The 26,595-nt window shown below is 48.6% G+C and overlaps 1 protein-coding gene across 2 annotated transcripts in view; it reads left to right on the forward strand.

Moving 5' to 3' along the window:
- Nucleotides 1–26,595, forward strand: part of ASH1L (ASH1 like histone lysine methyltransferase) — a 2,936,548-nt gene that overhangs the window by 2,291,227 nt on the left and 618,726 nt on the right. For both annotated transcript variants that reach the window (XM_069650029.1, XM_069650033.1), the window contains exon 22: nt 14,248–14,338. In XM_069650029.1, the coding sequence (XP_069506130.1) occupies nt 14,248–14,338 (91 nt within the window). The remainder of the gene's footprint in view (nt 1–14,247; nt 14,339–26,595) is intronic.

The raw sequence follows: 26,595 nt of genomic DNA on the forward strand, positions 1-26,595 counted from the left end.
GCACCTAAGGTGGTGAAGGCCTTAATCCATCCGGCCAAGCCCTCTATCGATACTGTCGCGGCGGCCCTGGCTCAGCCTGTGGAGGCTACACCAGTGGTGGCGACCTCGGGGCTCAGTCTCCCTGCCACCTCGGAGGGAGTCCTCTTTTGTGCCCATCGATAGGACCCCCGTGAAATCCCCGGCGGGGAAGAAAAAGGGGGGGCAGGGCGTCGTCGTAGATTCGGCCTCAACCTCGGAGGAGGAGCTGATTGAGGTCTTAAGCCACGGCCTTGGCGTGGAAGAAGACCGGCCCGTCGGGATGGATCCCGACGCAGGGTGGCGACGGGGCCCCTGATCGCCCGTCGGATTCCCCTCTGCCAGCGCCGCAAGACAACTCGGCGGCCATTTTGTTGGCTATACAGTCCTTATGTTCAGAGATAAGGACGAGACTACCGTTGCCGACGGAGGAACCTCTCCCGTCGGGGGATCCGGAACCTTCTGGTGTTCCCCCGCCCAAGAAAAGAAGGATTCACCCTCCACCTCCTTTTCAGCCGTCGCGCCCCGTCCAGCCCTCCTCCCCGTCCACCCGAGGGGATGAGACGGGTACGGACGACGAGGTATACGACGAGGATCTACCGTCGTCACCTCCCACCAGGGCTTCTCCGACCGACGAGATTGGATCGTTCCACTCCATGATCGCCAGGGCATCCGAGCTTTTCCAACTCTGCCCTGAGGAGAAGAAAAAGGAAGGATTCCTTTATCAACGGCGCGAGGCCAAGAGGAAGACTGTCCTCGCGGTGCCTCTACTGGACGACATTTGGGATGAGGGCCTCGCCCTCCTCAAGAACCCTTCCACGACGCCAGCTAGAAGAGACCGGTACGAGAAGAAGTACCGGGTCCCGGACGCGGCCCCCCTGTGCCTCCGGGCGCAGCCTACCCCGGACTCTGTCGTCTCCGCGGCGGCCAGGAAGAAAGCGGGGGGGGGTGCGGCCTCCACATCGACTTCCCCACCGGACGGCTAGGGAAAGAAATTGGACGCTATGGGACGCAGGGTCATCTCGTCTGCAGCGACGACGATTAAAGCGGCCAACGCCTTGGCTATCGTGGCCCGCTACGACAGGGAGCTATGGTACAAACTGGCTCCCCTGCTGGACTTCCTACCGGACGACAAGAGGGCGGATGCCCTGGAGATCCTACAGGAAGGTGAGGTGGCGTCGGACCACGCCATCACTATTGCGACGGACATCGCCGACACTGGGTTTCGCCAGTTGGGCAACGGCGTGTGCCTTAGGCGGCGTGGATGGCTCAAGGCTACGGACTTCCGTCAAGATGTACAGACCAGAGTCCTGGACATGCCGTTCGATGGGAACAACCTGTTTGGGAAAACAGTGGACGATTCCCTTCAGGCCATTAAAGCGGACACTGAGACGGCCCGGGCCCTTGGGGTTCTGCAGCAACGACGGACGCCCTTTCGGAGCAGCGGAGGCAAGGGCGCCTCCAAAGGTTCCGGCGGCGGTTTCTCCACCTACCGTCAAGCGGCCCGCTCGTCTCAGGAGGCCTACAGAGGACGAGGCAAGTCTGGCGGACCCCGCCGTCGTCACCAAGGAGGTCAAGGCGGCAAAGCCTCGTCGAAACAGGATTGAACCGGCCGTGGGGTCGGGCCCCCACCGAAGCACCCCGGTGGGAGGCCGGCTGGCGAGCTTCGTCAGCGTGTGGGAGTCCATCTCCACTGACCGTTGGGTGCTGGACGCCTTAGCCCGGGGCCACGCGCTCGAGTTTCAAAGAAGGTGCCCGCGCGTCCCCCCCGTGGCCAGGAAAGAGCTTCACGTCCCTCAGCTTCTCCTGGAGGTAAAGGCGATGCTCAGGAAGGGCGCCATCGAACTCGTCCCAAAGAGGCTTCGGGGCTCCGGAGTTTACTCGAGATACTTCCTCGTGAAGAAGAAGACGGGAGGATGGCGCCCCATCCTAGACCTGCGACGTCTGAACAAGTTCATCAAGGCGCAGAAGTTCCGGATGGTCACAGTCCAGCACGTCCTGGGTCAGCTGGAGGAAGGAGACTTCCTGTCGTCGTTGGATTTGGAGGATGCCTACTTCCATATTCCCATCCTAAAGGGGCACCGAAAATTCCTCAGGTTTGTGGTCCAAGGGCGTCACTACCAGTTCAAAGCCCTCCCCTTCGGACTACGGTCGGCACCCAGGGTATTCACCAAGTGCCTTGCACCGGTGGCGGCGCAGCTGCACCGCGAGGGGATCCACGTCTACCCCTACCTGGACGACTGGCTCATCCGAGCCAAGACGAAGGAGCTTGCCGTGGAGCACACGGCAAGGACCGTCCAACTTCTCACAGACCTGGGATTCTCCGTGAACTACGCCAAGTCCCACCTGGTACCCGCGCAAAACGCACTGTTTCTGGGAGCGAAGCTCGACACAGTGTCCCTTCTGGCCTCCCCGTCGGAGGAAAGGACCAGGTCCATCCTGGGCAAGGTACAGCGGATGTTGGTTTCCGACGCGGCCAAGGTGAGGTCCATCAAGTCCCTCCTCGGAATGATGTCTTCCTGCATCTACCTCATTCCCATGTGCAGGCTCCGGATGCGCCCGTTGCAGGAGTTCCTGGACGCGCGCTGGATCCAAACGACGGGCAGCTTCGAGGAGAGGATCACACTCGACGAGAGTTTCCGCCGAGCGGTCCGGTGGTGGGGCAACCGCGCGCATCTGACGGCGGGCATGGACTTCCAGACCACCAGGAGACAGTGACCACGGATGCCTCCCTGGAAGGGTGGGGAGCGCACACTGAAAATCTGCACGCGAGAGGCCTTTGGCTCCCGACGGAGAAGTCCCTCCATATCAACGTCCTGGAGCTCCGTGCAGTGTTCTGGGCCCTCAGGTCCTTCCTTCCGTCCCTCAAGGGCAAGGTGGTGAGGATCTTCACCGACAACACCACCACCATGTTTTACATCAGGAAACAGGGCGGAACCAGGTCCCCAGCGCTGTCCAAGGAGGCGCAGGACCTGTGGCATTGGGCCGTCGCCCAAAGGATGTTTCTGGTGCCGTTTCATCTGGCAGGGATAAAAAACACCATCGCCGACTCACTCAGCAGGGAGCTGCGCTCGTACCACGAGTGGGAACTACGGCAGGATCTAGTGGATCGCCTCTTCCGACGGTGGGGCACACCCCAGATCGACCTGTTCGCGACGGCGACGAACTCCAAGTGCCGGAGGTTCGCCAGCAGGTTTCCCCAGGCGAGGAGCATGGGCGATGCTTTCTCGTTCCCCTGGGAGGGCCTGTTCCTCTACGCGTTCCCTCCTTTGCCACTGCTAATCCGGCTCGTCAACCAGCTCAAGAGGTCACGGTGCAGGATGATCCTCGTCGCACCTGCGTGGCCGAGGCAGATATGGTTCCCGGACCTTCTGGACTTGTCAGCGTCCCCGCCAATCAAGCTGCCGGTGGACGCGGATCTACTCTCCAGGGAAGGAGGCGCCATCCTCCACCACGACCCGAAATCGCTGAACTTGCAGGCCTGGCTCCTGCAGCGCTAGAGTTTGGAGGATACGACATACCGGCCGACTGCAGAGAGGTTCTTGCAAAGGCCAGGGCGTCCTCGACTCTTAAATGCTACGGACAGAAATGGAAGAGGTTCTCTGTCTGGTGCCACGCACAGAAGATTAACCCTCTACGGATTACGGCTCCCCAGGTACTGCCGTACCTGCTGACGCTGGCCAAAGCTGGACTGGCACACGCGTCCATCAAGATTCATCTTGCTGCGATCTCCCGATACACCAGAACCACGGGCCGGACGTCCTTGTGGTCTCATCGTCTGGTGAAAGAGTTCATGAAGGGACTGTTCAGATCGTTCCCGCCGGTGAAGGCTCCGGCCTCGGCGTGGGAGCTCAACGTGGTGCTGACAAAGCTCATGGGACCTCCGTTCGAGCCTCTGCACTCGGCCCCGTTGAAGTTTCTGTCGTGGAAAACAGCGTTTCTTGTGGCCATCACCTCCGCACGACGGGTGGGAGAGATCCAGGCCCTTTCATGCAAGGCCCCGTACTTGACTTTTCACGACACGAGGGTAGTGCCCAGGACGCACCCCTCCTTCATGCCCAAGGTACCGTCGGACTTCCATCTCAACGAACCCTTGGTGTTGCCTGTGTTCTTCCCGTCGCCTTCGTCGCCGGCTGAGAGGACTTTGCACTCGCTGGATGTGGCTAGAGCGCTGAAGTTCTACGTGGACCGCACAAAGTGTTTTCGGAAGACGTCACAACTCTTTGTGAACTTTGGACCTGTCAATCAGGGGAAGGCTCTCTCGAAGGCTTCCATTTCCAGATGGCTCTCCGGCTGTATCATGTACTGTCATCGGTTGGCAAACCGACCGCTGCCTGGCCGTCCGAGAGCCCATTCCACCAGAGCGATCGCAGCTACCACGGCGTTCCTTTCTGGTGTGCCCCTGCTGGACATATGCAGGGCTGCTACGTGGAGGTCGACGCACACCTTCAAGAAAGTCTACTGCGTCGATCGGGATTCCAGGGAGGAGTCCAGGGTCGGCCAAGCAGTGCTGCGCAACCTGTTCGCCTGAGGTGAGCCTGGTGAGGAGGTAAGATGCTTAATGTTGAGTTTGATGTACTGCTTAATGTTGAGCCTTTGCCACCTCCCGTGGTTGTGCATGTGTGTACTGCTATGTATTCTTTATTCATGAGCATGTGAATCCATGCCAGACCCCATGCTGGAGAAGGAACAAGTTACTTACCTGTAACTGTTGTTCTCCAGCATGGGTCTGGCATGGATTCACATGCGAACCCTCCCGCCTACCCCTCTGCGGCTCTTCACTTGGTCATACTGCCACTTCACGTGCTTCCAAATCGGAAGATGGCTGCCAGAGGCGGTGCTTAGGTAGAGGGCAGTCATTGGCTGTGGTTAGTATGACGCAGAGACCAGTGATTGGTTATTACTACGAAAGACAGATCAGAAACGAAACTGATACTGGTTTTTTCTTTACCGAGGATTCCCAGCCTGACGACTGGGAATATTCATGAGCATGTGAATCCATGCCAGACCCATGCTGGAGAACAACAGTTACAGGTAAGTAACTTGTTCCTTATCTGGTCTCTTGTAATCCTATTCATTGCTACTGCTGTCTTTGCTGATACTGTATGAGGTGTTCTTAAATCACATGCGCCGATTGGATTTACCATTTACATTTGCCATAAATGTCTCAAGATTAACCTGATAATAGTCCTTTGAATATGGAACACTTTTGTGTGTTAAACAGTGGTCAGATATTTTTTCTAATGTTTTATTCTTTCTGAAGTAGCTATTTTCTTAAAATCTTCCATTTCGGTGTGAAGTTCTTCTAATCTCTTATCCAAGGGGCAGGTCTTCTTTAGCTCATCGCCGATTTTTGTTTTTGATGGGCTACCTTTTTGGCAGTGTCACTATTAAGGAAAAGCCAATCCGTACTGCGTTTATTTGCGATATAACTTCATTTTATTCTGAAGACTTCATTGTCCAAAAACCTCAGTGGTTCATTGTGAAACATCAGACGTTGTGGGAGAACACGCCTGTGGTGTTACATTTTGTTGGTAGGTGTGTTTGATTCTCCTGGAACATTACACCACAGTATAAATAATTGGGGTCCTCTCTTAATGCATTATATATGACTTACAGGAAAACATTGATGGAAACAAATGAGAGAAGATCCAGAGGAGGGTATGCATATCATTTGACTTTGAGATGGTACCTGACCCTGGACCGCACTAAACACCATAGCTCGAATAAAACTGGTCTTTGCTGTAGGGGATGTGGTCACTTTCCTGCAGATAATTTTAGTATGCCCCAGGCGATCCTGATATTGGAAAGATGTAGTCATGGTACTTAACAAAGTTACAGGTTGGACCATATCACTTACACCTAGGTCTTATAATAGCTAGGTTGGCATTCATTTGAAAAAAAGCCACGAAAGGCTATTAATCTCTATTGCAATTATTCAGAGACAACCTATGATATCCTACAACATACATTGGTGGAACTTCCCTTATCCTGGCTCGAGGGTGAGGTTATTGTGGCAGGAAATTTCAATGCAGATTGCTTTAGCAAGTAGGGAAGGCTCTGCCCAGATGCGGCCCCAGGATCAATAGCGCCTGGAAACTGATCTAATATTAGATCGGAAACGGGGCAGTCGGTGGGTGAAGTTTTTCCAAGACTGGAATTTGTTTATTTCACATGATCAAAACAACCTTACGGAGGAACAGTTGTTGGCTGGCATTCCAATTATTCCACGTCAAGGAATTACTTTATTGTAACAACTGAATACTTATGGCACCATGTTACGCGCTTTACGATAGTTCATGGTTCTCTGGGTTATAATCATCGAGTTAAATCAGAATTTTGTGTCTTTGGACACCCAGGATCCATTTTGACTAAAAGAGATAATTCAGTTTCTCTGGGCAAGAACTGTCTAAAATGAACCCCCAGCTCCATTACTAACTTTAATAGGGGAGTTTACAACAGTATTGGGCAGCATGGAAATGTTATGGCCACTGCTATTTCCACACCACAAGCCTTCACGATTTTTATAAATTAGTACACAAGCCAGCAGTAATCATTCATGGTAAGGCTAGGTCTTGGCCTTTTAATAGGCAGGTCCAAATGTGAAAACTCTTGCAGAAACGGGCAGTGAGCTGGATAGGGTCAATATCCTTAACGGATTCCCAGACAAATTAAGCCATAAGGAAAGTAAAAGACATATCAAAATAACTGTATAGACTGGAAGAGGGGTATCTGTCCTTCTGCCCACTGTATGGTTGGGGTAGAGGCACAGAGCACCCCAGCCATGGTTCTCTAATGGTAGCAATGGACGAGCAACCAAGGCTGAGACTCAAGGGAGGTGATGCAGGCTGGTTCTTAGGTACAGTGAATCCCCAAGCTCCCACACAGGAATGTCCACACATTTGGGATATGTTAACACCATTAATTTATTATATAAAATAAGGTTTAAACAAATTTATGTAGAAATAAATAAAACGCCTTGTACTCTGCAACACTATGCTAATAATAAATATATACACATCTATGTGGTGCCACAATATACGTGGATTCAGTTAAAATGCACCAACTGTTGGGAATTATTAAAAAGCATAAGAAATAATAAGCAGTGTTTAACTTTGCAGACAATGTAGAAAGGCAGTAATTTGTTAGAACTTTGGTTTGGCAGAATGCTTCTCTCAGAATATAAATGCATTACTGTGTGAGGATCCCCCAACCTGGGCAACCTGTAAGAAAAAGTTAAGGTGTCCTTTATCGTCTATTACAGCCCAGTCTATAAATGTTCACTAATGCTTTCCTTTCCTTTCCAGGGAACCCACTACTCCAAAGTACCAGAGATGCCACAGGAGAAGAGGATCCAAGACGAATCTGGGACCCCTGGATGAATCTTGGGGCTGGAAGACGCTCTTCCTCTTCACAGTACCTTGAGTGCCTTGGAAGACGAAGTGGTGGAGTTCTTTGCTTTACTCAACAAGGCCCCTCGAGGATGGGCTTCCCCACCCGCTTGGAAGGAAGAGTCGCTGGGATGTCAGTGTCCAGGAGAAGCGGACAACCAAGCAATGTCGGAAAGGCAGCAATGCAGGACCTTCGCCGTGGTCTCTGATGTCTGGTTGCTACGCCAGCTGTGAATGTGCCCGCACGCTGAAACTTGTTGTCGACCATGATAAGACCCTTGGATGGCCGTGGAGGACTTTCGGTAGTGATGTGTGCAGTGACAGAAGCAGTTGGCTTGTTTCAGGATTTTGCGGTTTACCACCTTTCGGTTCTTCAGTGCTGCTGCCGCAGCACAGACTCCGGATGGCTTCTGGCGACCTGGACTCGTCCACTGGAGTGGACTGTGAACTCTCATCAAGTCTAGACTCTCGGGTCGTCCGCTTCAGATTTTGACGGCGGCAAACCCACTGGCGAACACTCCTCTGCAGACAGTGACCCTTGGCCTACTAATGTATGGAATTGTGGATAGATGTTCTGGCAACAGTGCCCCTTAAAGGTTTCTTCAATTATTTGGAACTTGCACTGCTCCAGTTGTCAGTGTTGTGGTCCTGAGTTCCCCCAAAACTCCTGACCACTAACCAAATACAAACCCACGGCACGCACAAGGCGAGCACAAGGGTCTCCTCTTCCTGAGGGTGACCTTTCTCCTGAGAGCACAGCCTATGTATGTAATTGTACACCACTAGGCCAGTGGGTCAAGCGAAAAGACAGAACACACACCACCAGCTCAGTATGCTGTGTAAATGATGTGGTAACAGTAAGTTCAGAGGCAAGGCAAACCCGCCTGATGCTAGTTTACCACGGAGCGCAATACAGAAAGTCCAGGAGCTAACCCAAATGGAACAAGGGGGCTAGCCTATACAATGTCCATGATACGCAGGAGGCCTAACGCCAAATGGAACAAGGACGCAACTAAAGAAAATGGGCAAAATAACAAAGTCAAGTCCAATAGGCAAACCATAATCCAAAATCAGGAAGATAATCCAGAAATGTCAGATCCAGTAGAAAATCCAGGAAGCAAACCAAGTTGTGTTAACCATGCAGGCAGTCTGAAAAAAAATCAGCAAGTATGTCAAATCAAAGGGCAATCAAGCAGGAATCCAGTAGAGAATGAAGGTTGGCAGCGATGAGACAGAACAGCAGCAAGGATGTGTACAACAATGAGAGGCCACTTGTTGAAACAGTTTAGGAGCACCAGAACGCTCATAAGTGTGTGTTTATAAAGGAACTTCCTTATGATGCAGTGCTTCCTGTTGTCGGCCGAGCCGCGGGACACGATGACGTTGCAATGTTTTCCAACCAAATTTCTTCATGGGAAATGTAATTCCGCAACGGTGCTGAGCACCAAGCCGCCAGGGCAAACTCCACCCCGGCCGCGGTACACGCTGCAGTCGCATGCGCACTGAGTCCCCGACAGTCAGACAACACTATGCCAGTGTACCCCCTCGTCTGGCCGATAATCAGCAACGTGGCTTCCAGCGGTCACAAACACGCCTCTGGACCCTGGCCGACACACATGGACTTCTTGGCTTGAAGAGGGACCCACGAAAATCTCATCTTTGGACGGCAGGCACACAGGACTGGCTTCCAGGACACTTCGAGTGAAGAGCAGGAGTTGCAGGGTGTCCCCTCGTAGCTACAGGAAGAGGTTGCCAATCCAGGTCCTCTCTGATTTAGTCCTATGGATCACCTCACCAGCCTTCGGATTCTATAAGGAGTTGTAGCTGCAGACTTCATCATCCAGCTGGACTCAGGGTGTAAACTTAAGATGATTTCAGCTTCTTGCTTCAGGTTTCAACTTCAGCTTCTGAACAAATTGGTGTGTGAGGGGTCCCTAGTTATACACAAATGTTCTCCATTCACTTTGGCTGAGCCAGATTCAGCCAGCCAATCACACACCAGTGCATTCATGCGGGCAGGCAACCAATCCGAAACACAGCATTCACTCCATTCCCCCAAAGCTAGAAACCCATAACACAGAATTTGGATTGGAGGTAACACTCAGCCATTCAGAAAACTACACTGCATTCACTCCAGTTTCAGTCAGGGCGGCCCAGGTATTGTCGCACAACCACAACCTGATACCCACGACACAGAATGTGATTTGATGCCATACTCCATTCATACAGGTCCCACCTCCAAGGGTGTACCCACACTACACTGTCACTGGAAAGGCTCCCGCCAGTTTGGCAGGAAGTAGCCCCAGGGCCATATATGGTCCTTCCACCGACAGCCATTCAGGGGAAGGGATTAGAGCCAGGGCTTCTCAGGACAAGGGGTAAATGCAAAAGAAACCAGGAGGTTACGGTGGCCCTCTTGCCTTTGTGCAGGAATCCATTGATTCCTATGACAGGGCCTGGGTGTCGCAGAAATGGAGGACACTCGGAGCCTCTGTCAAGTCAGCATGTAGCTGCCATCAGTCCGTACCCTACTCTGTGGGCAACACACATAGGCTCAAAAACATACACTAGGGGTACAAGTGTACCCCTACGCATGAGTGCCATAAGGGTATCTCAGGGGTACTGTTCTCCACCAGACGACAAATGCACAGAAAACAGCAACAGAGTGGTGGCAGGACAAAGGTGAGGAGACCCAGTCCTTCCAAAGCATTTCCAGCATCACAATAACATTAAAGCTATGCAATGTTACTTGCACAGACTAGAGGGGCAATACAGTCTGTGTTCTCTGCCAAAAATAAAGCTAATTATTGGAGGTTAGTTAATGATAACAATAACTATCAAGTATCGGCACAGTCGACCCCAATCATGGAAGGAACCTGGTATTCCCAGTTTACACACTATATGCAGTGCCTGCTGTTAATGTTGGGATTTTTGCCGAATTGAAAGACATCGACTGGGCCCTTGGGTTTAGCCAGGAAGACATGGAGACTTTGATTAGTAAAAGCAGTAAATCAAAGGCCCATGACCCAAATGGGTTTTTCAATTTAGTCTTCAAGGAAAACCCATTGTCTGTGATCTACATTACTATACAAACTGTTTAGAGCAATTATTACTCTTAGGCAATATCCGTTTACTTGCCGACATTCCCATATTATACGAAGGCCAAATCTGTTAATTTATCGTCCCATTGCCGTTTTAGATGCAGACGCAACAGTTTTGCTTCTTTGGTGTTGAATAAACGAAAGGTCTGGGCTTCTGAACAAGAGGTGCTACAGTGTAATCAGGTGGGCTTTAGAGCCGTCCTAGGAACCACACTGTCCGGGGTCATGATGGACGCAGCGCAGAAGCAATCCTGGGATGATCTGTCTGTATCCATTCATGTGGCAACCATAGATCTATCTTTGGCCTTTGATCGTGTTCACAGAAGTAAACTATGTGCCAAGCTGCACACTGGTGCATTCCCAATAGCCTTCTTAGTATTCTGATACAGTTGCACTCAGATTCGTCTATAAAAGTGAGATTAAATCTAGAAGGTGATTACACAGGCTATTCCAACTGGCCGAGGTGTGTGCCAGGGGTGCTTCTTGGCCCTGTTTCTATTCAACGCTTATATGGCAGATCTGGGGCCTACAATAGAGTATGCTGCCTTTCTCGCACCAAAGTTACTTGGGCACAAAACGTCCTGGGTAATTTACGTAGATATTATCCTGATGCACTGTTCATATTTTGGACTTCAAAGAATGTTGAGAGCTTTCCAAGTCTACGCACAGGTCAATGAATTGAAAATTAACACCGACAAAACTAAGGTATTGACTTTATCAGCGGGCCGCAAAAAGGGCTATGCTTGGATGATTAACAACACTGACATTGAAATAGTGAAGTATTTTAAATATCTGGTGTTTAGAATATATGCCCATCCAAGTAAGGTAGCATTTATATCTCACTTAAAAGCAAAAGCACTTCGGTTCAGTTATACAATTTTAAAAACAGATCTGGGAGGAGCTCTTTTTTAAAAATGTGGGTCCAGTTCCCCAGCGACAATGAATTGCCATGTAATTAATTGCATGTGAGAACTAGAATGTCTGGGTTATGATCCCCAATGGGTTTTGGAGAATCCGTAGGTTTATACAACCTGTCTCTGGAGGCTCTACTGGTGTAATATACGGAATGATCTGGCCAAATACAAAAGATTGCCAGATCTTGCATTTGGTAACTCTGCACCCTATTTAGAACGCTATCCATCTAGGAAATTTTGCGAAAACATGTCCAGATTTCATTTAAATGTGTTGCCCATTTGTTTTTTTGTGAAAAAGACCTATTGTGGAAAATGGGTTATGTCGGCATTGCCATAAGTCTGAGGAAACGGCAGCCCACATTCTTTTTGAGTGTCGGAAATTATCCAGCCTTCGAAGAGAATGTTTTGCGAGCTACGTGAGAGACTTTCGAAATACCTCAGATTAAATGGTATATTAGATTTACAATCTTTGTCCTCTTGGAGGATTAGGAACATTTTACACCAGTTTTTGTTAAGATTAAATCCATTGTGATCGTTTTACTAGTTTTTTTTATAGGATTAGAATATGAAAATTAACCAAGATTTTCATTATCAAAAATGAGATGGGTTATTTTAAACTAGGATATTTAATAATTTTGGAATTACGTGTTCTGTATTGTCATCAATTATGGTATTATGTCTTGTAATCTCAGCGTCATTGTTACTATTGATTTGTGTAAGGTTTCTATCTGTAAACCAAACGCACAATAAAGGATTAGCTAGCTAAATTGACATTTGCACACATTGGAGAACAAAAATGATACCTACAATTCACAAATTGTACATTAAAATGTGAACAATGCTCGTGTGAAAATTGACCTATAGCCTACCAGTCAAATTGTCAAAATGCTTTGAAGAATGGGACGATATGTTGTAGTTTGGCTCACCAAAATACATTTTGCATGCCTGATACTCATGAGAACCCTTGGTTTGCTAAATTATGAGTGCTAACCTTGTTGTATGGTTTCCTGTCTTACTGTGTTTGTATTTATTAATATTAAGCAACTGATGGAAATAGGAGGGGTGTGGGCTGGGTGGAACTATTACAATTCTTTTGAATTAGAATTATGGACATGTATGTACTTTTTCAATATATTTAGGTGTATATTTGTGTTACTTCACATGTTTCTGATCTTATTATATTGGATTAAGGAAACCCTCTATAAAACCTGGCGACAAAAGTAAATGGTGCAGAAGGAGGTTAGAAAGAAGGAGAGGTAGGAAGGACAAGAGCATGGGGAGGTGGGTTGAAACAAGAAGGGGCTGGACAGGGTGCAGTGCAAGGAGGTGATGGGGAGAATACAAAGGTGGAGGAGGAGAACCGTGAGAAGGAAATTAATTTCATAGGTTGGAAGGAGCGAGGATGGGGGAGAAGAGTGGACACCGAGGAGAAATCTACACTTTAAGGCAGGGGCATGCAACCTTTTGCTCTCCAGATGTTAGACTACAACTGCCATGATCCCACACCATTGATAACATGGACTAGGTCTGATAGGGTTTGTAGTCCAAAACATCTGGAGAGCAAAAGATTGCAGACCACTGATTTAAGGCATCGAGTGATGGTAGTGGATAAGACATGGGAGTGGGGGATACTTCCCTGGAGACGCAGGGCTAGAAAAAGTCAGACGGTGGGGCAACAGCAAGCTAACTCTTGCACTAAGTAGGGTAAGGAGGAATGCGCTTGTTGCAAGACGGCACGGTCAGCAGTCTACCGGACGCTTCAGGGAGAGTCATAAGCCTTAAAACAGGCCCACACCAATGGGTGAATATAGTTCTGTCTTGGAGGTAGGCAAGACAAGGTTGGGTATTCAGATAATGACCCTGAGAAAGAGTAGGCTGGGAATCCCGTTCAAGCACCCTGGAATGCTCACAATCATCCTCACCTCTGGGCAATGCTCCAGATCCTACTAAAGAAGTCTCATATAAGCAGATGGTTCGCAGCACTTTAGCAGCCTCCTCCCACTCAACCACCAAGCAAGTAGATCACCTGTGTCCATAGGTATTACAGAGGAAGCCAGTGTTGTTGAAAAACTGTGAGGAATGCTGAGGAGTGGGACCTGATAAACACTATTCTTATAATCAAAGGCTTTGAGTTTAAACCTGGTGGAGAAACCACAGAGGACCCCATATGGCCACACGGAATGCCTACAGGGGGTGCCAGAGAACTTTGTTACCAATTGTATCACCTGAAACAAGCAACCATCACGGAAGAAACCCAGGGGAGAATAGACATAGTTAGGTTTGGGTTTTGGCACTAGGCACCTGACCATGCCAACTGAAGAGAAAAAATTGGGAAAGTTAGGGAAGTATATTCCTACTCCTATTTGTAGTTTTCCTTATCCTATATATATCTACTACTAAATCACTATCCGGAAAATACGAATATAAATCCCATTACTTAGAATTGACACCCATTTGTGTGCGTTTTCCCTATGCCCTGGTGACAAGGCACACCACAGGCAAGCGGTAGAAGAGGGGACCTAGAGTTTTCTACTTGAATGAATTGTGACCACCTTGCCTGTTAGAAAGGTTAACTAATTGCCCTGGACTCTGCCTTTGATTACCATGTAAGGGAACAAAGAAAAGTGTTATCTAATTATTTGCCTTGTTGAGAACAACTGAGATTTAAATAAGTACTGTAGAGTGCTGAGTGGGGTCTGGGGTATAGAGACCACATGTATGTGAAAAGTAGGATAATTGAAGGCAGATTTATTTGGAAGAATGCTCCCAAAATAATTCATGCTCTTTGCTAAAAACGTTTGATGTGCTGTTTGTTTCTTTTTCTAGGAAGTTCCTATGATTCCTCTGCCCCATTATGCCCAGCCTGGTTGTGTTTATTTCATCTGTCTGCTGCGTGATGAACTTCTGCTGCGACAAGGTATTTGGATTGTTTGTATTTGTTCTCTTGAAAGTTTTCATCTGTTTAAAGCATCATTCAACCATCCAATCGTGACATGATGGAACCTATTTAGGGTTCATATTAACATCAGCAGTAACTGCTATTGAGCAGCACAGTCTTTGAGATATTTGGAGCTTATATTTCTGGGACTTTTGAATCTGTTTAGATTCCCATTCTATGCATATCCCGCCATCTAGTAGTTGGTCTAATTTAGCAAGTTTTTACTTCTTAAGTAAAAGTAGATGTAAGCCGGTGAGCTCCTGTTTTAGTATCCCTGCCCTATGTGTGTACTGTACAGGTACTGTAATGAATCGGGAGTAAGACTCTGACAGAGTGGTTATTCAGGTCGTTGTTATAGACTTTTATTAACATAATAGAAGGGTTGGAGAAAGTCCTATCTCGCCTTATCACTATGAGGGTTTTCCCTGCCTCAACAAAACTAAGAGATGTCAGTGTCCCAATGTCCAAAAATAAAGGGTTCTCATCCTGTGTCCACAAATCCTGTCCTGGCCCTTAGGTCAGTAAAGAAATGAGCAAAGGGGCAAAGCCTTTCACTTGGCCATCTGTCGGCTTTCCAATGTTCCAACGCAAAGTTCAAAAGTTGTGCACATAAATGAATAATCAAAGTTCCACAACCCTCAGGGGCGAGGGGGGGTTCCTTTCCCCTGAGTCTCCCAGCTTCCTCTCAGTTCAGGATTATAGTTTTGTCGGGAAGAGCTTCTGCTCCCCTACTGGGATCTTCACTATAGGAAGAGATACACTATAGTTAAATGGGTAGGGTTCTTCTCATCCGGAAGGTGGCTTTCCTTTCCTTGGATTTTACATATGCACAAATTTGTCTTTCTCACTTGGTTAATTGTCTGGATATGGGTTTCAGACTTTGGATCAATTCACCTGGGGTATTCTCTTGCCAGGCATTCTTCTCAGTCACCATTCACCATACATTTCCAGTCCAGGGCTATGATTCCCTTCCCCTGGATTCCACTTAGTCAAGAAGGCTTTCCTTTTCTTCAACTTCAGAACCAAACATATGTATTTACTCCAGGGGTTGTGAATCCTTGGACTTCACACACTAAATGGATCTCTACAGTTCTGTCATCTTTCCATCCCACGGGTATAATTCCCTTCTCCTGGGTTTCACGCCTCTCACCCACAACCCTTTTATAATAATATGCATTTACTCAATCGAGAGGGGAAGTACTTCCTTCCCCTAGACCACAGTTGGCCAGCTCCAGGCCTCGAGGGCTAGATCCATGCATGGTATGCAGGGTACCCCTCATTATTATTCATGAGATACATTTGCATACAATAATTTTAAATGTATGCACTTTTTTCCTCATGAACATTAATAAGGGGTATCCTGAAAATCTGTCAGGATTCCGGCCTTCGAGGCCGGGAGCTGAACCGCTCTGCCCTAGACTTCACACACTCAAGGGTACTTTTCCTCCCCTTCACTCGCTTAGCTTTTTCACAGTTCAATCACCTTTTCAGCCCAAAGGGGTGTATGGTTCCTTCCCCTGGGTTTCATATACTTTCAAGATGCTGCCATTTCTATTCTGGTACCTCTTACTTGTATACCTCTTATTTGTAATTGGGTGCGGGTCCCAGGCTTGCAACCAAACGTCCTGGTACACGCTCCTGTTCTGCCAGTGCTTTCTTAATGTTCTTTCTCTTTTGGTGCGGGTCTCCTGACTCGTGGTCACATTGCCTGGTATACTCTTCTGCCAGTGCTTTCTTAATGTTCTCTTTGTCTTTGGGTTTCCTGACTCAGTCACATATGCCGGTATATTTATACATTTTTTGGACATTTTTATAGTGCCTATACTCAGGTGTTTCTAGGCGCCATAGGAAAAAATGGGGGGCTGCTGGAGGGAGTGGGGGGTGACGGCATGGGACTCACAAGAGTAGAACAAAAAGGGTTATATTGGCCTTGTGACATTCCTACCGTGCATGTTCATGACAAGGTGGTAAGTGAAGGGGGAAGGGGGTGGAGGGAGAAGAGCAGGAGAGGGGGAACCACTCAGGGTGGGGCCGAGCAAGTGCTGGGTGGGCCAAGGCGGCAAGTGCCAGGGGAAGAAGGGGTGGGGAGTGAGTGCGGTGGACATCGCGGACCCAGTTGGTCGAGTCTCTGAAAGGGAGCCTGGGGGCAAGTGCTGACCCAAGATGTTGGGGGTGGTCTGGCCCCTGTACAATTCTGAAGGGTCGAGGCCCCAGTTGCAGTGGCAGATGGAGAGTTAGCACTGGACGGGGAGAGGGAAGGAAGAGGAGAAAAGGAAAGTCTTGAGAAGTTTCTGGAACTTAAGAAGATCCGGCTCAAGTCTGAGGGGGTGGGGAGACCGTTTCTGAGGCAGGAGCCAGCAGAGAAAAGGGATATACCTCCCACTCTCTGCTTGGAGAGACGTTTGACCTGCAGAGAGTTGGAGCCAGAAGTTATTTAGGGAGGGAAAGCTGTATGTAAAGAGGTCCGAGGCCCCAGACAGCCTTGTGGGTGATGCAAAGGGTCTTGAATTTGATCCTTTCTGTCACCGGAGTCAGTGGAGAGATTTTAGGGCTGGAGAGATCGGATTCCTGGGCTTGAGGCCATGGATTAGTCTTGCAGTGCTAATCTGGAGTAGTTCAAGGGGGGGCGAAGGGAGGAAAGAGGCAGGTTGAGGAAGAGGCTGTTGGAGTAGTCTAGCCTAGAGGGCTCTGGAGACGTTGACCTTCTGGGCGAAGGTCAGGAAAGGTAGAATGCACCTAAGGAGATGCGACTGAAAATGTGACTTCTTGGCAAGGTCAAAGATGATCCCAAGATTTTTTGCCACACAAGTGGGTGAGGGGAGAGGATCCACAGAGTCTGTCCAGAGAGAGGGGAGGACAAGGAGCAGGCGTCGCAATGAGAAGGATCTCTGTCTTACTGGCAGTAAGGCAGAGATCATTGGCCGAGCACCATGCTTGAATAGCAGGTAGGTATGAGGGAGGAGGAGGAGGTAGGGGAAGGCAGCTTGAAAGTTAGCTGTGTGTTGTCTACTTAACACTGGAATGAGCAGAGAAAGTGGAGATCAGGTGGGCTAAAGGGGCCAGGTAAATGTTGAAAAGCAATGGCGATAGGATAGAGCCCTGAGGGACGCCACAGGTAGAGCGGGGGAGGTGTAAGAGAGAAAATGACTCATTTATACTTGAGAAGGTCTGTTTGAGAGGAAGGTGGTCAGCCACGCCAGTGCCTTGTCCGTGATGCTTAGGGTATCATGGAGACGGTTTATGAGGATGCAGTGGTTGACTGTGTCAAAAAGCAGAGGAAATGTCAAGGAGGATCCGAACAGAGGGAGTGTTCAAGACAGGTTAGAGAGTAGGTCTTCACGGATGTTCAGGAGAGTAGTTTCCATACCTCTGGCTGCCAGGAAAACGGACTGGTGGTCATGAAGGCAGTCGGCCATTTCAGTGTGGAAGGTCAGTTGGGGGATGACCAGCTTCTCCATGAGTTTGCCGAGAAAAGGGGTGATCGAGAAGGGTCAGCAGACAGCTTTTTTAGGAGAAGCTACAGAAGAGAGTGCTTAAGGGGTTGAGGGAAGGAGCCAGTGGCAAATGAGTGGTTGCAGAGGTCATCCAAGGCTGGAGCGAGAGAGGCGATGTTGTCCTTGATGGTTCTGAAGGAGCAGGGGAGCACCTGTTTAGAGGAGACTTTCATAGAGCAGACAGTTCTAGAGATTGCATCTGGTGCAATGGGAAAGAAAGGGGAGAGTATGAGGGGTGAGGGGGGAACCTAGGGACGCAAGAGAAGGTGGAGTGTGGGGGGGAGCATATGACGGAAAAGACCTGATGTCCAGAGGAAAAGTGGGAGGCCAGTGCATAGCAGAGGGCCTGGGAGGGAGGAGGAGATTGCAGTTGGATTGGAAAGTTCCTTGCAGATTTTAAAGAGTTCATCCGTGTGATTTGTGGCACCAGAGATGCAGGCTTTAACATGGGTCCTCTTCTTGGAGCAGATGGAGAGACAGTATTGCCTTTGGAGTAGGCGGCAGGCCAGTTTGTCAGAGGATGGGCCAGATGCCTGCTACTTCCGCTCTGCAGCTTTGCACCTACGTTTCAAAGCGGCCAAGAGTCATACCAAGAGTTGCATTTGGAGACAGGCTTCATACAGATCCTCATGATGGGGGCAAGGATGTCCAGGATGTTGGAGATAGAGAGAAGGAGGTTAGCTAGAACAGAGTCAGATGGAGAGGCAACTGAAGGGGTGAGGGGGAGGGGTTGAGGAAGAGGCAAATGCAGCGACTGACGGACGCTTCATTGGCCGAATGACTGATAAAGAGACTGGCAGTGTGGGCAGAGGCATCAGAGGACAGGAAAGGTCAAGGTGGGAAGAGGGGCGAAAGTGGTCAGACCAGGAGAAGAGGGGGGTAGTGAGAGGGCTGGAGAGAGGTATGTTTGTTGAGATCAGAGCATCCAGTGTGTGTCCGGCAGAGTGGGATGGGCCAGAGGGAAGAATAGTGAGGGAAGAGTGTTGCAGAGGTCGCAGAAGAGAATAGTGGCCACATCAGGCGAGTCGAGGTGGGTATTGAAGTCTCCAAGGAAGATAAGTTTGGGGAAGGAGGCAAGAAGAGAGGACGACAGGTCGGCCCATTCTGAGAGGAAGAGGGAGGTCGGTCCCGGGACGTGGGGGGATGTCTGTAGGTGGTAGTGAAATTAAGAGAGAAAGTAGGTGAGACAGACCGCCTGAAGACTAGGCTTTCAAAGAATGAGTAGCTTTGAGTGGGGATGATTGAGGCAGGAATCCACTCAGGTATGTTTAGAGCCACTTAACCACCAGGCCGGGAGGACCAGGGATGGGACAGGATCTTGTAGCCCTCAGGGAGAAAAGTGTCAAAAGCAGTGAAGGAGCTGGCCTTGAACCACGTCTCAGAGCAAGGAGGTCAAGGTCCAGGTCTTCAAAGAGGCAACAGATGTCAGAGGAGTGTTTGATAGCAGAGCGAGAGTTGAGGGTAGCTAAGTGAAGCTGGTACCCCCTTTAAAAGATTTGTGAGGGGATGGACAGGGGTGGGATGCCACAACTGGGGGGGTATGGCAGGGAGGGGGGGGATGAGGGAAGGTAGGAGAGTGGGGATGTTGAAGAGAGAAGGAAGACACCTGGCAAGAAGGAGGAAGTTGGGCCAAACGCCCTGGTCTAATGATGGTGCTTTTGTGTTAGATATTAATAGTGCATTTGGAAGATGCAAAGTGAGCTAAGAGTATCTAGTGCCACCAGTAATGGGCGTGGAGGTGAAAGGGGAAAGGACAGAGACCATATGGGGGGGTCCATAGCTTAGTAGATGGAAGGGCAAAGAGAATGTCCGTGATTGTCTGAAGGAAGTATTGATTTAATTGTCTGCAATGGGCAGACCAGGGTTGGAACTCTGGAGTGCCATTTACTTTCTTCCTTCCAGACTTTGAGAGGGAGGGAGGATAGGAGATGGAGAAGTAGTTAGAAAAGATACCAGGGACAAGAGAGGGGAGGGGGGGCGGGGTTAGAGGATAGCAGGGAAGAGGGTCAGAAAAACTAGTGTCCAAGGAAGGTGGGTGACCCAATGCAATCCATAATTGCTTACAGGGCAATTGAAGACAAGATTTTGATTGTGGTCAGAGCGAGCAGGAGACCAAGTCTATAAGAAACTGTTGGGAGTGATGCCAAGTAGCTGCAGGGAAAGGTGCTCCCTACAGCTGCAGACAGGCTCAGACAGGTGCTTTTGTGATGGGCCTTTTTCGAGGGCTGGATTAGCCTCTTCAAGAAAGGCAAAGCCAATCACGGCTGTAGTTGGGCATGCTTATGTTGCACTCCAGTGCCCTAAATAGCAGTGGCAATGCTGAAGGGGTAGATCCTCTGAAATTAAAATGCCCAACTGGGCAGCAGGCTGCCTGCAAATGCAGCAAAGGAGATAATAAAGGGCAGAGCCCACAAGTGCAGGTAACGGGTAGCCGCGCTGGGAAATTGAGGAAGAAGGCGACGTTGTCGATGAGAAATTTTCAGTGCATACCAGGTAAATACAGATGCTGCCCAGATGGGCTTCCCTTGGATGCTGGGAGCTCATGCCGTGATGGTCAGCCTAATGCTCGGGGGATTGAATGTGGATACGATCATATCCGATGCCTGCGAGGTATATTCTCCTGCCAGGGCATCTTCACTTTGAGAGTCTGGGACCTACACCCAAAGTACAACCAGCTGCCTGGTGTACTCTCCTGCCAGGACTTCTTCCATGTGTTACAATTCAGGTATTTCAGGTACTCAGCCTTTGATCCCCTGTTATGTGTCTCCCTTCTAAATGTACTTGTCGTCCCTACTCCCTCATCCGGGTTAACCCTGCAAGTGTCGTGTGCGGTATACTCCTCGAAGCACCCCAGTGTCCTACTTCCCTTCTCTGGGCGCAGCGGTGTTCTCTGGCAGCTTGAGCATTCTCTGTGGCTCATGGCTTCTCCAGCGGGGCACCTCTTCCTGCTGCCATCCCGCCTGTCCTCTGATCTTCGCCCTGCCTGGACCTCCTCATCAGCCTCACTTGCTCTAGACCAACAAGATGATGTAATGGAAGGTTGTCAGTGGGGTAGGTGATACATTCAGACCCAGAAGATGGTGTCATCACAGACTTCTAAATATCAAACACATATGGTTTAATCCCATCTTTTCCCATCACCATAGAACTCACCAAAGGGCAATCTCAGGAGGCATTCCATAGCATCCAAAAGGATGGAGGGGCTGCTAAACTCATGGTGCCAAGAGCCAGAGCATACAGCCATCAACCAAAACATGCACAAAGTCCCATTTACCCATATGTTAAAAAGAAGGTTGCATGCCAAGAAGAGAAACAAACATAATATATATACACGTACTGTGGAAAAGGCTACCTCAGACAAACCTAGGCATAGCGCAGGGGTAAAAGGGAAACTAAGGAGGATGGATCACATGTTGGCAGGATACACCACCCACGAAAATTCAGAGGAGGAAATAACACTACCTATGAAGAACCTGCAGAGGACATTGCCTCATACATACAGAGTCACTCAGACCCTCAGGAGGAAGAACCACACGATTACCCAACACAGTCCACAGAGGAGAAACCATCTCCATCATCAGAGTCCCCACAGAGCATCAATCCTTCTATGGGGCAACACTCAAAAAAGGGTTGATGCATTCTTTAGTATGAATATTCAACAAGAGACTCTTGGGAAGGGGTTCAGTGAGGATGTGCATGCGGGTCCTAAACCATTGCCCCAGTATAGTCCACTCATGCATTTGATTTAAAACACAAGCCCTCTCTGGAGTCACTGGCCTTTGCTAAAGCAGAACATGTAGGCATCAAAAAGAAGAAACCCTGCCCCTTTCGAACCCAATTATGATTAGAGTCCAATAGTTTGCGCATCCTATGTTGGTAACAACAGCGGGGAAACACTGACATGCTAATTAATGAATCTTGTATTATGTGATTAATACCGAAGACCAGCCTCTTAATGCGGGACCAGGATTCACTCCTGGAAAGCTCTGCGTTCTCTTGCTTCCAAGACAAACACCTTGCCCCTGAGCTGTCCTCCCGGCCCCAACCACCACCATCAAATCTGCCTCTGCTAAAGAGCTAGAGAATGCTATGATGAATCCTGTTGAGCGATCACTAATCCCCAGCCTAAAGTCTCCTCCCATGTGGCCATGTGAAGGCAGCGGCTACCTGATCCTGATATTGGGGGTGGTATTATGATGGTGGATCACATGGGGGAGATGGCTGTCAGGAGGAGTTGATGGCTCTGACAGGAGAGATGCAGTATTCATCTTAGGAAGACCCCATGAATTCAGAGTCTCTAATCGCTTATTGTCATTCAGAACCCTTTAGTTGTAAGAACTTAAAATTTACGTCTGTTAGACATCTCAAACAGAACTTTATTCCTTCTTCACAGGTACATAATGCCTTTAAGACATATTTGGCATCTGATGTTTATGATGATTGTTATGTAGACAAAACTTTTACACTAAGTAACCTGAAACGATGTGAAAATCTTGTGTACTCAAGTACTCAAATTCCCAGAAAGCTTGGAGTACTGGGATGATGAAGAGGAGTGGGGAGTTAATGCAGAGCAACAACGATGCCAATTGTAACGTGCCGTCTAGCTGTCAGTAATTCACTAAGCTGCGCAGGACATTTTAAACTCAATCACCTGAAAGAAGGTGAGGGAGAAGTGGAAACAAGCTGCAGAACCCGGAGGCAGAAGGGTAGAGAAGAGCCGTGCTGGGAAGCAGAGATGCTTGCAGGCAGTCGTTTAGAGGTGAAAGGTGCCGAGGAGAGGAGCACCGGTACTCTCATAGCTGCAGCCTTGGTGGGACTGCAACATGAAAATCTTCACCGCGGGACCGGAGAGACAAGGTACTGGGGAATGGAAATGGTTTAATCGGCAAAGCAATAAGGAGCCGACGTGAGAACTGAGAGAGACCGGGCCTCGGTGAGTGTGGGAGGGAAGGCCGCCGAACTGACAATCTGTGTTGCAGCTGCATGTCGACCCAGAGGAGTTAGGGGCTCCCGGACATGCCCACAAGTTATTGAACACTTGGGAAGATATTTTCAATATTAGCCAAATAGATTTGAAGTACAAAGGCAAAAGCTGTAAAACTCACCTTGTATGAGATGTCATTTTGGGGAAATTGCGAACAAGCATTGCCGAAAGCCAATCTGGATTTAGAAGGAAGTTGACCAACAGAACTCGAGTAAACCTCCGTATATTGGATGCCAGTGTGGGGGAAGTTGGAACAAGATTTACCTGTGGTCAACAAAGCTCAATCATTGAAGAGGTACAATTGATCAAGATTTTAAAAAGAAAGGTGAATATTGAGGACAGACCTGATACAGGATGTATATCTGGTAGTGAACATTTTGAGAAAAGATACCTGGAAAAAGAGCATACCAGGGAATCTGTAAGGACCTAAAGGGAGATATTCCCATCAGGAGAGTAAACCAGGATATCTGTTCAGTTGAGAAGTTCCTGGCAAGGGAGTACTTCAGGAAATCCAATCTTCTGTTAAAAAGTACTTTGTCATGTCAAATCGTTGTTGAAATGGAACATTTATTTTGCTATCCTGAAAATAAAGAAAGACTTTCGAATGGATTGTGTCCTTCAATGTATTCCTCATCTTTTGATATATTCAATATCCAGCTTTCCCTGCTTCAGAAAACAAATTTTGGCAGAGGGCGCTGTGCGTGGATGCATTCGACTCGATGTCCCTTGAGGGCCTCTGTCATACAAGGGCATTACCCGAATTGTTTGTTTACAATTGTTCGAATGAAATCATTGTTCGAATAACAGGGGTCCGAATTGACCTTCTGCACAATTGACCGTATGGGTATTTTTATTTATATAATGGGTTGGGGGTAATATAAGGGGATTGGGTTGGGGTTGGGGTGGGGATTGGATTGGGTGGGGGGCTGCGGGGTGTTTCCCCCGCATATATATCCTAATTGACAGTTTAAATTTTGTCAATTGTATTCTAACAATTCTAACAATTGTCATTCGTACAATTCATATGCAACCATATATAGCACGGGCAGGGCCCGTTGGTTTCAGTTCAGTTTTTCCACGTAAGCTTACGCTTCGAGAACTACGGCGCACTTAAGTATTTCCTTCGCAAAATATACAAAAATGTCTTCGTCTTCAACTCCGACTACCCCGAACACCGGGTTTAAAAAGTGCCAAGATGTCGCTGACCCATCCGCATTGAGTACGCTTGTGGTATCTCGGTGTAGAGCACAAGACCTCAGCCTCTTCAAAATGTCAATCGATGACCAGAAAAGCTCTGAAGGTGCATAAGGGGAAATTGGTGGTAGGTAGATTCCCTAAGAAATCCCCATCGACTACCCTGTCGAAGAAAACTTCTTCTGACGATGCAAGATGCGACTCTACTTGAAGAAAGAAAGCAAAAAGGTCCAGGTCAAGGAGTGGCTCCCACCACTCTTTAACATCGTCGAGGAAGTCGAAGAAGAGGCACGATAAGTCACCTACTTCGCTGTCCTTGTTCAACTCCTTCCTAAGAGAGCTATATCCTGTCCCACTAAGGCCTCCACTCCTGCAGAATGGGAAGCATTGAGGCTAGAAATGCTCAAAATATTTGAAAACCAGAAACCCTCGACAAGCCATGCTCGTACCACATCTAAAGCCGGTATGGAAAGTGCTCGAACCAAATCCTGCGTGCCCTTCAGCCCAGGACAAAGGTCAGATCCACATCGAGAGCCGTCGAGACCTCGACAGATGAGAAATCATCGAAGGATCCTTAAAGTCATAATTAGAAAGACAAAATGAGGTAATCGATGCCAGCTGTGCCATCAACCGCAGCTGCGCCATCAACACCAGCGGCCCATGGACACCAGTGGCCCAATAGATGCCATTGAAGTCAAAAAGGTCTTTGTCGAAGACATTGACTCATTGAGCGTCAAACTGAACATTTTTGAAGTCTTCGACACCTTTACCGGAGAAAACCTTTACTTCTTTACCAAGAAAGAATTACCTTAAATCTCTAACCACTATTTGAGGACAATGAGCCATCGGATAATGATGCGCCATTTGGTTTACAGCACAGCACACCAAATGTCCCTTATAGTTTTATCTCGTAGGAATCCAGACTGAAGGACCTATATTAACATTTGCAAACAGCCAGTGGAGTGAACACTTCACTAGAATTAGAATTTGGAAAGCCTGAGTCCGACGAACATGCAAATGCCTCATACAGGCAGTTGATGTCTAAGGTAGTAGATTACCTGGGATGGGTCAGACCATCCTGCTCAAAGGGGAGGGCAGATCTTGACATTCTAGATAAAGGGCCTCACAAGGATCCCATTTTACCTTTCCACATTGCTCTTCAGAAAAGGGTAAGTGCCAATTGGGAAACATTGGAGTCAAGTCGGGCAGAAAATACTGCCCATCAAGTAGTGACCCCAATTACTTATCGAAACACCCTATCCCAGAACGTCTGGTGGTGCAGGCAGCAACTGCTACCTCAAAACAAGCCGCTTATCCAACCATCCCACCAGATAGGAATGATAAGGGGGTAGATGCCTGGGCAAGAAAAGTATTTTCTGCGGTGAGCATGGCTCTTAAGTTAGCCAACTCCACATGTGCCTTGGGAAAGTTTTCATACCCTCTATGGGGCTGCATTTCTATGGCAGCTGAGCATTTTCCCGAAGGGGAGGAAAGAGACGGTTTCTTGTCCATTGTTAGGGATGGCAAGGAAGCCATGTGCAAATCTCTTCAGTCTGGTCTGGATTCTACTGACCGCATCAGCAGAGCCATCGCGGCAAGCACTGTAATTCGCAGATTTGGGTAGTTAAGGAAGTCTAGATCTGCACCAGATGTGCAACCTAGACTCCTTAACATGCCTTTTGACAGGTCTCACCTTTTTGGCAGCAAGGCTGACAAAAACCTTGAAAAGCGACAGACCTCTAAGGCGGCAGCCAAATCTCTGGGTGCTGCTATTAGGCAGCCTCAGCCTTTTCCCCCCAGTGGACCTTCTTCGAGGGGTGGATCCTTTTGCTACTACTCCTCAGTTGGAAGAGCAAAAGGAATGGCTAGTCAAAGAGGCCGAAGAGGATTCCCTCGTGGTGGATGAGGGAGAGGTGCAAAGCCCGCTCAAGCAGGGGCATCTTTACCAACAGCTACTGCTTCAGCTGCCTCAAGGTCTTGAGTCACAACATCCCAGTGGGAGGCAGACTGTCTCAGCATCTGAAAGAATGGCAAGACATTACTTTGGATGCGTGGGCATTAAAAACCATAGCCCAAGGTTACTGCCTTCCCTTCATTCAGAGACCACAGAACTATACACTGGGGATCCATTCTTTGAAAGATCCAGATCCGGTCCTTGTGCATAACATTTTGACCCTTCTAGAGAAAGGTGCTATAGAGCCGGTACCTGTAGTGGAGAGGAACAAAGGTTGGTACTCTCCAGGTTTCCTAATCCTCAAGAAGGACGGAGGACTAAGACCCATCATGGACTTGAGATACTTGAACAAGTTCCTCAGGAAAGGCAATTTCAAGATGGTCCCACTTTCTCAGATCCTTCAGACCCTCCAACTCCAGGATTGCATGCTGTCATTGGACCTTCTGTTTCCTTATTTTCATGTGCCAATCCATCCCAAGCCCAGGAAGTACCTGAGGTTCGCTGTTGGCGGTTCTCATTATCAGTTTCGAGTTCTGCCATTCAGGCTGACCTCCGCCGGAAGGGTTTTCACCAAACTGATGGTGGTTGTGGCAGCGAGTCTCCGGAGAGG

Source organism: Ambystoma mexicanum, chromosome 1p (assembly GCF_040938575.1).
Source record: "Ambystoma mexicanum isolate Mex_15411 chromosome 1p, UKY_AmexF1_1, whole genome shotgun sequence".
NCBI lineage: Eukaryota > Metazoa > Chordata > Amphibia > Caudata > Ambystomatidae > Ambystoma > Ambystoma mexicanum.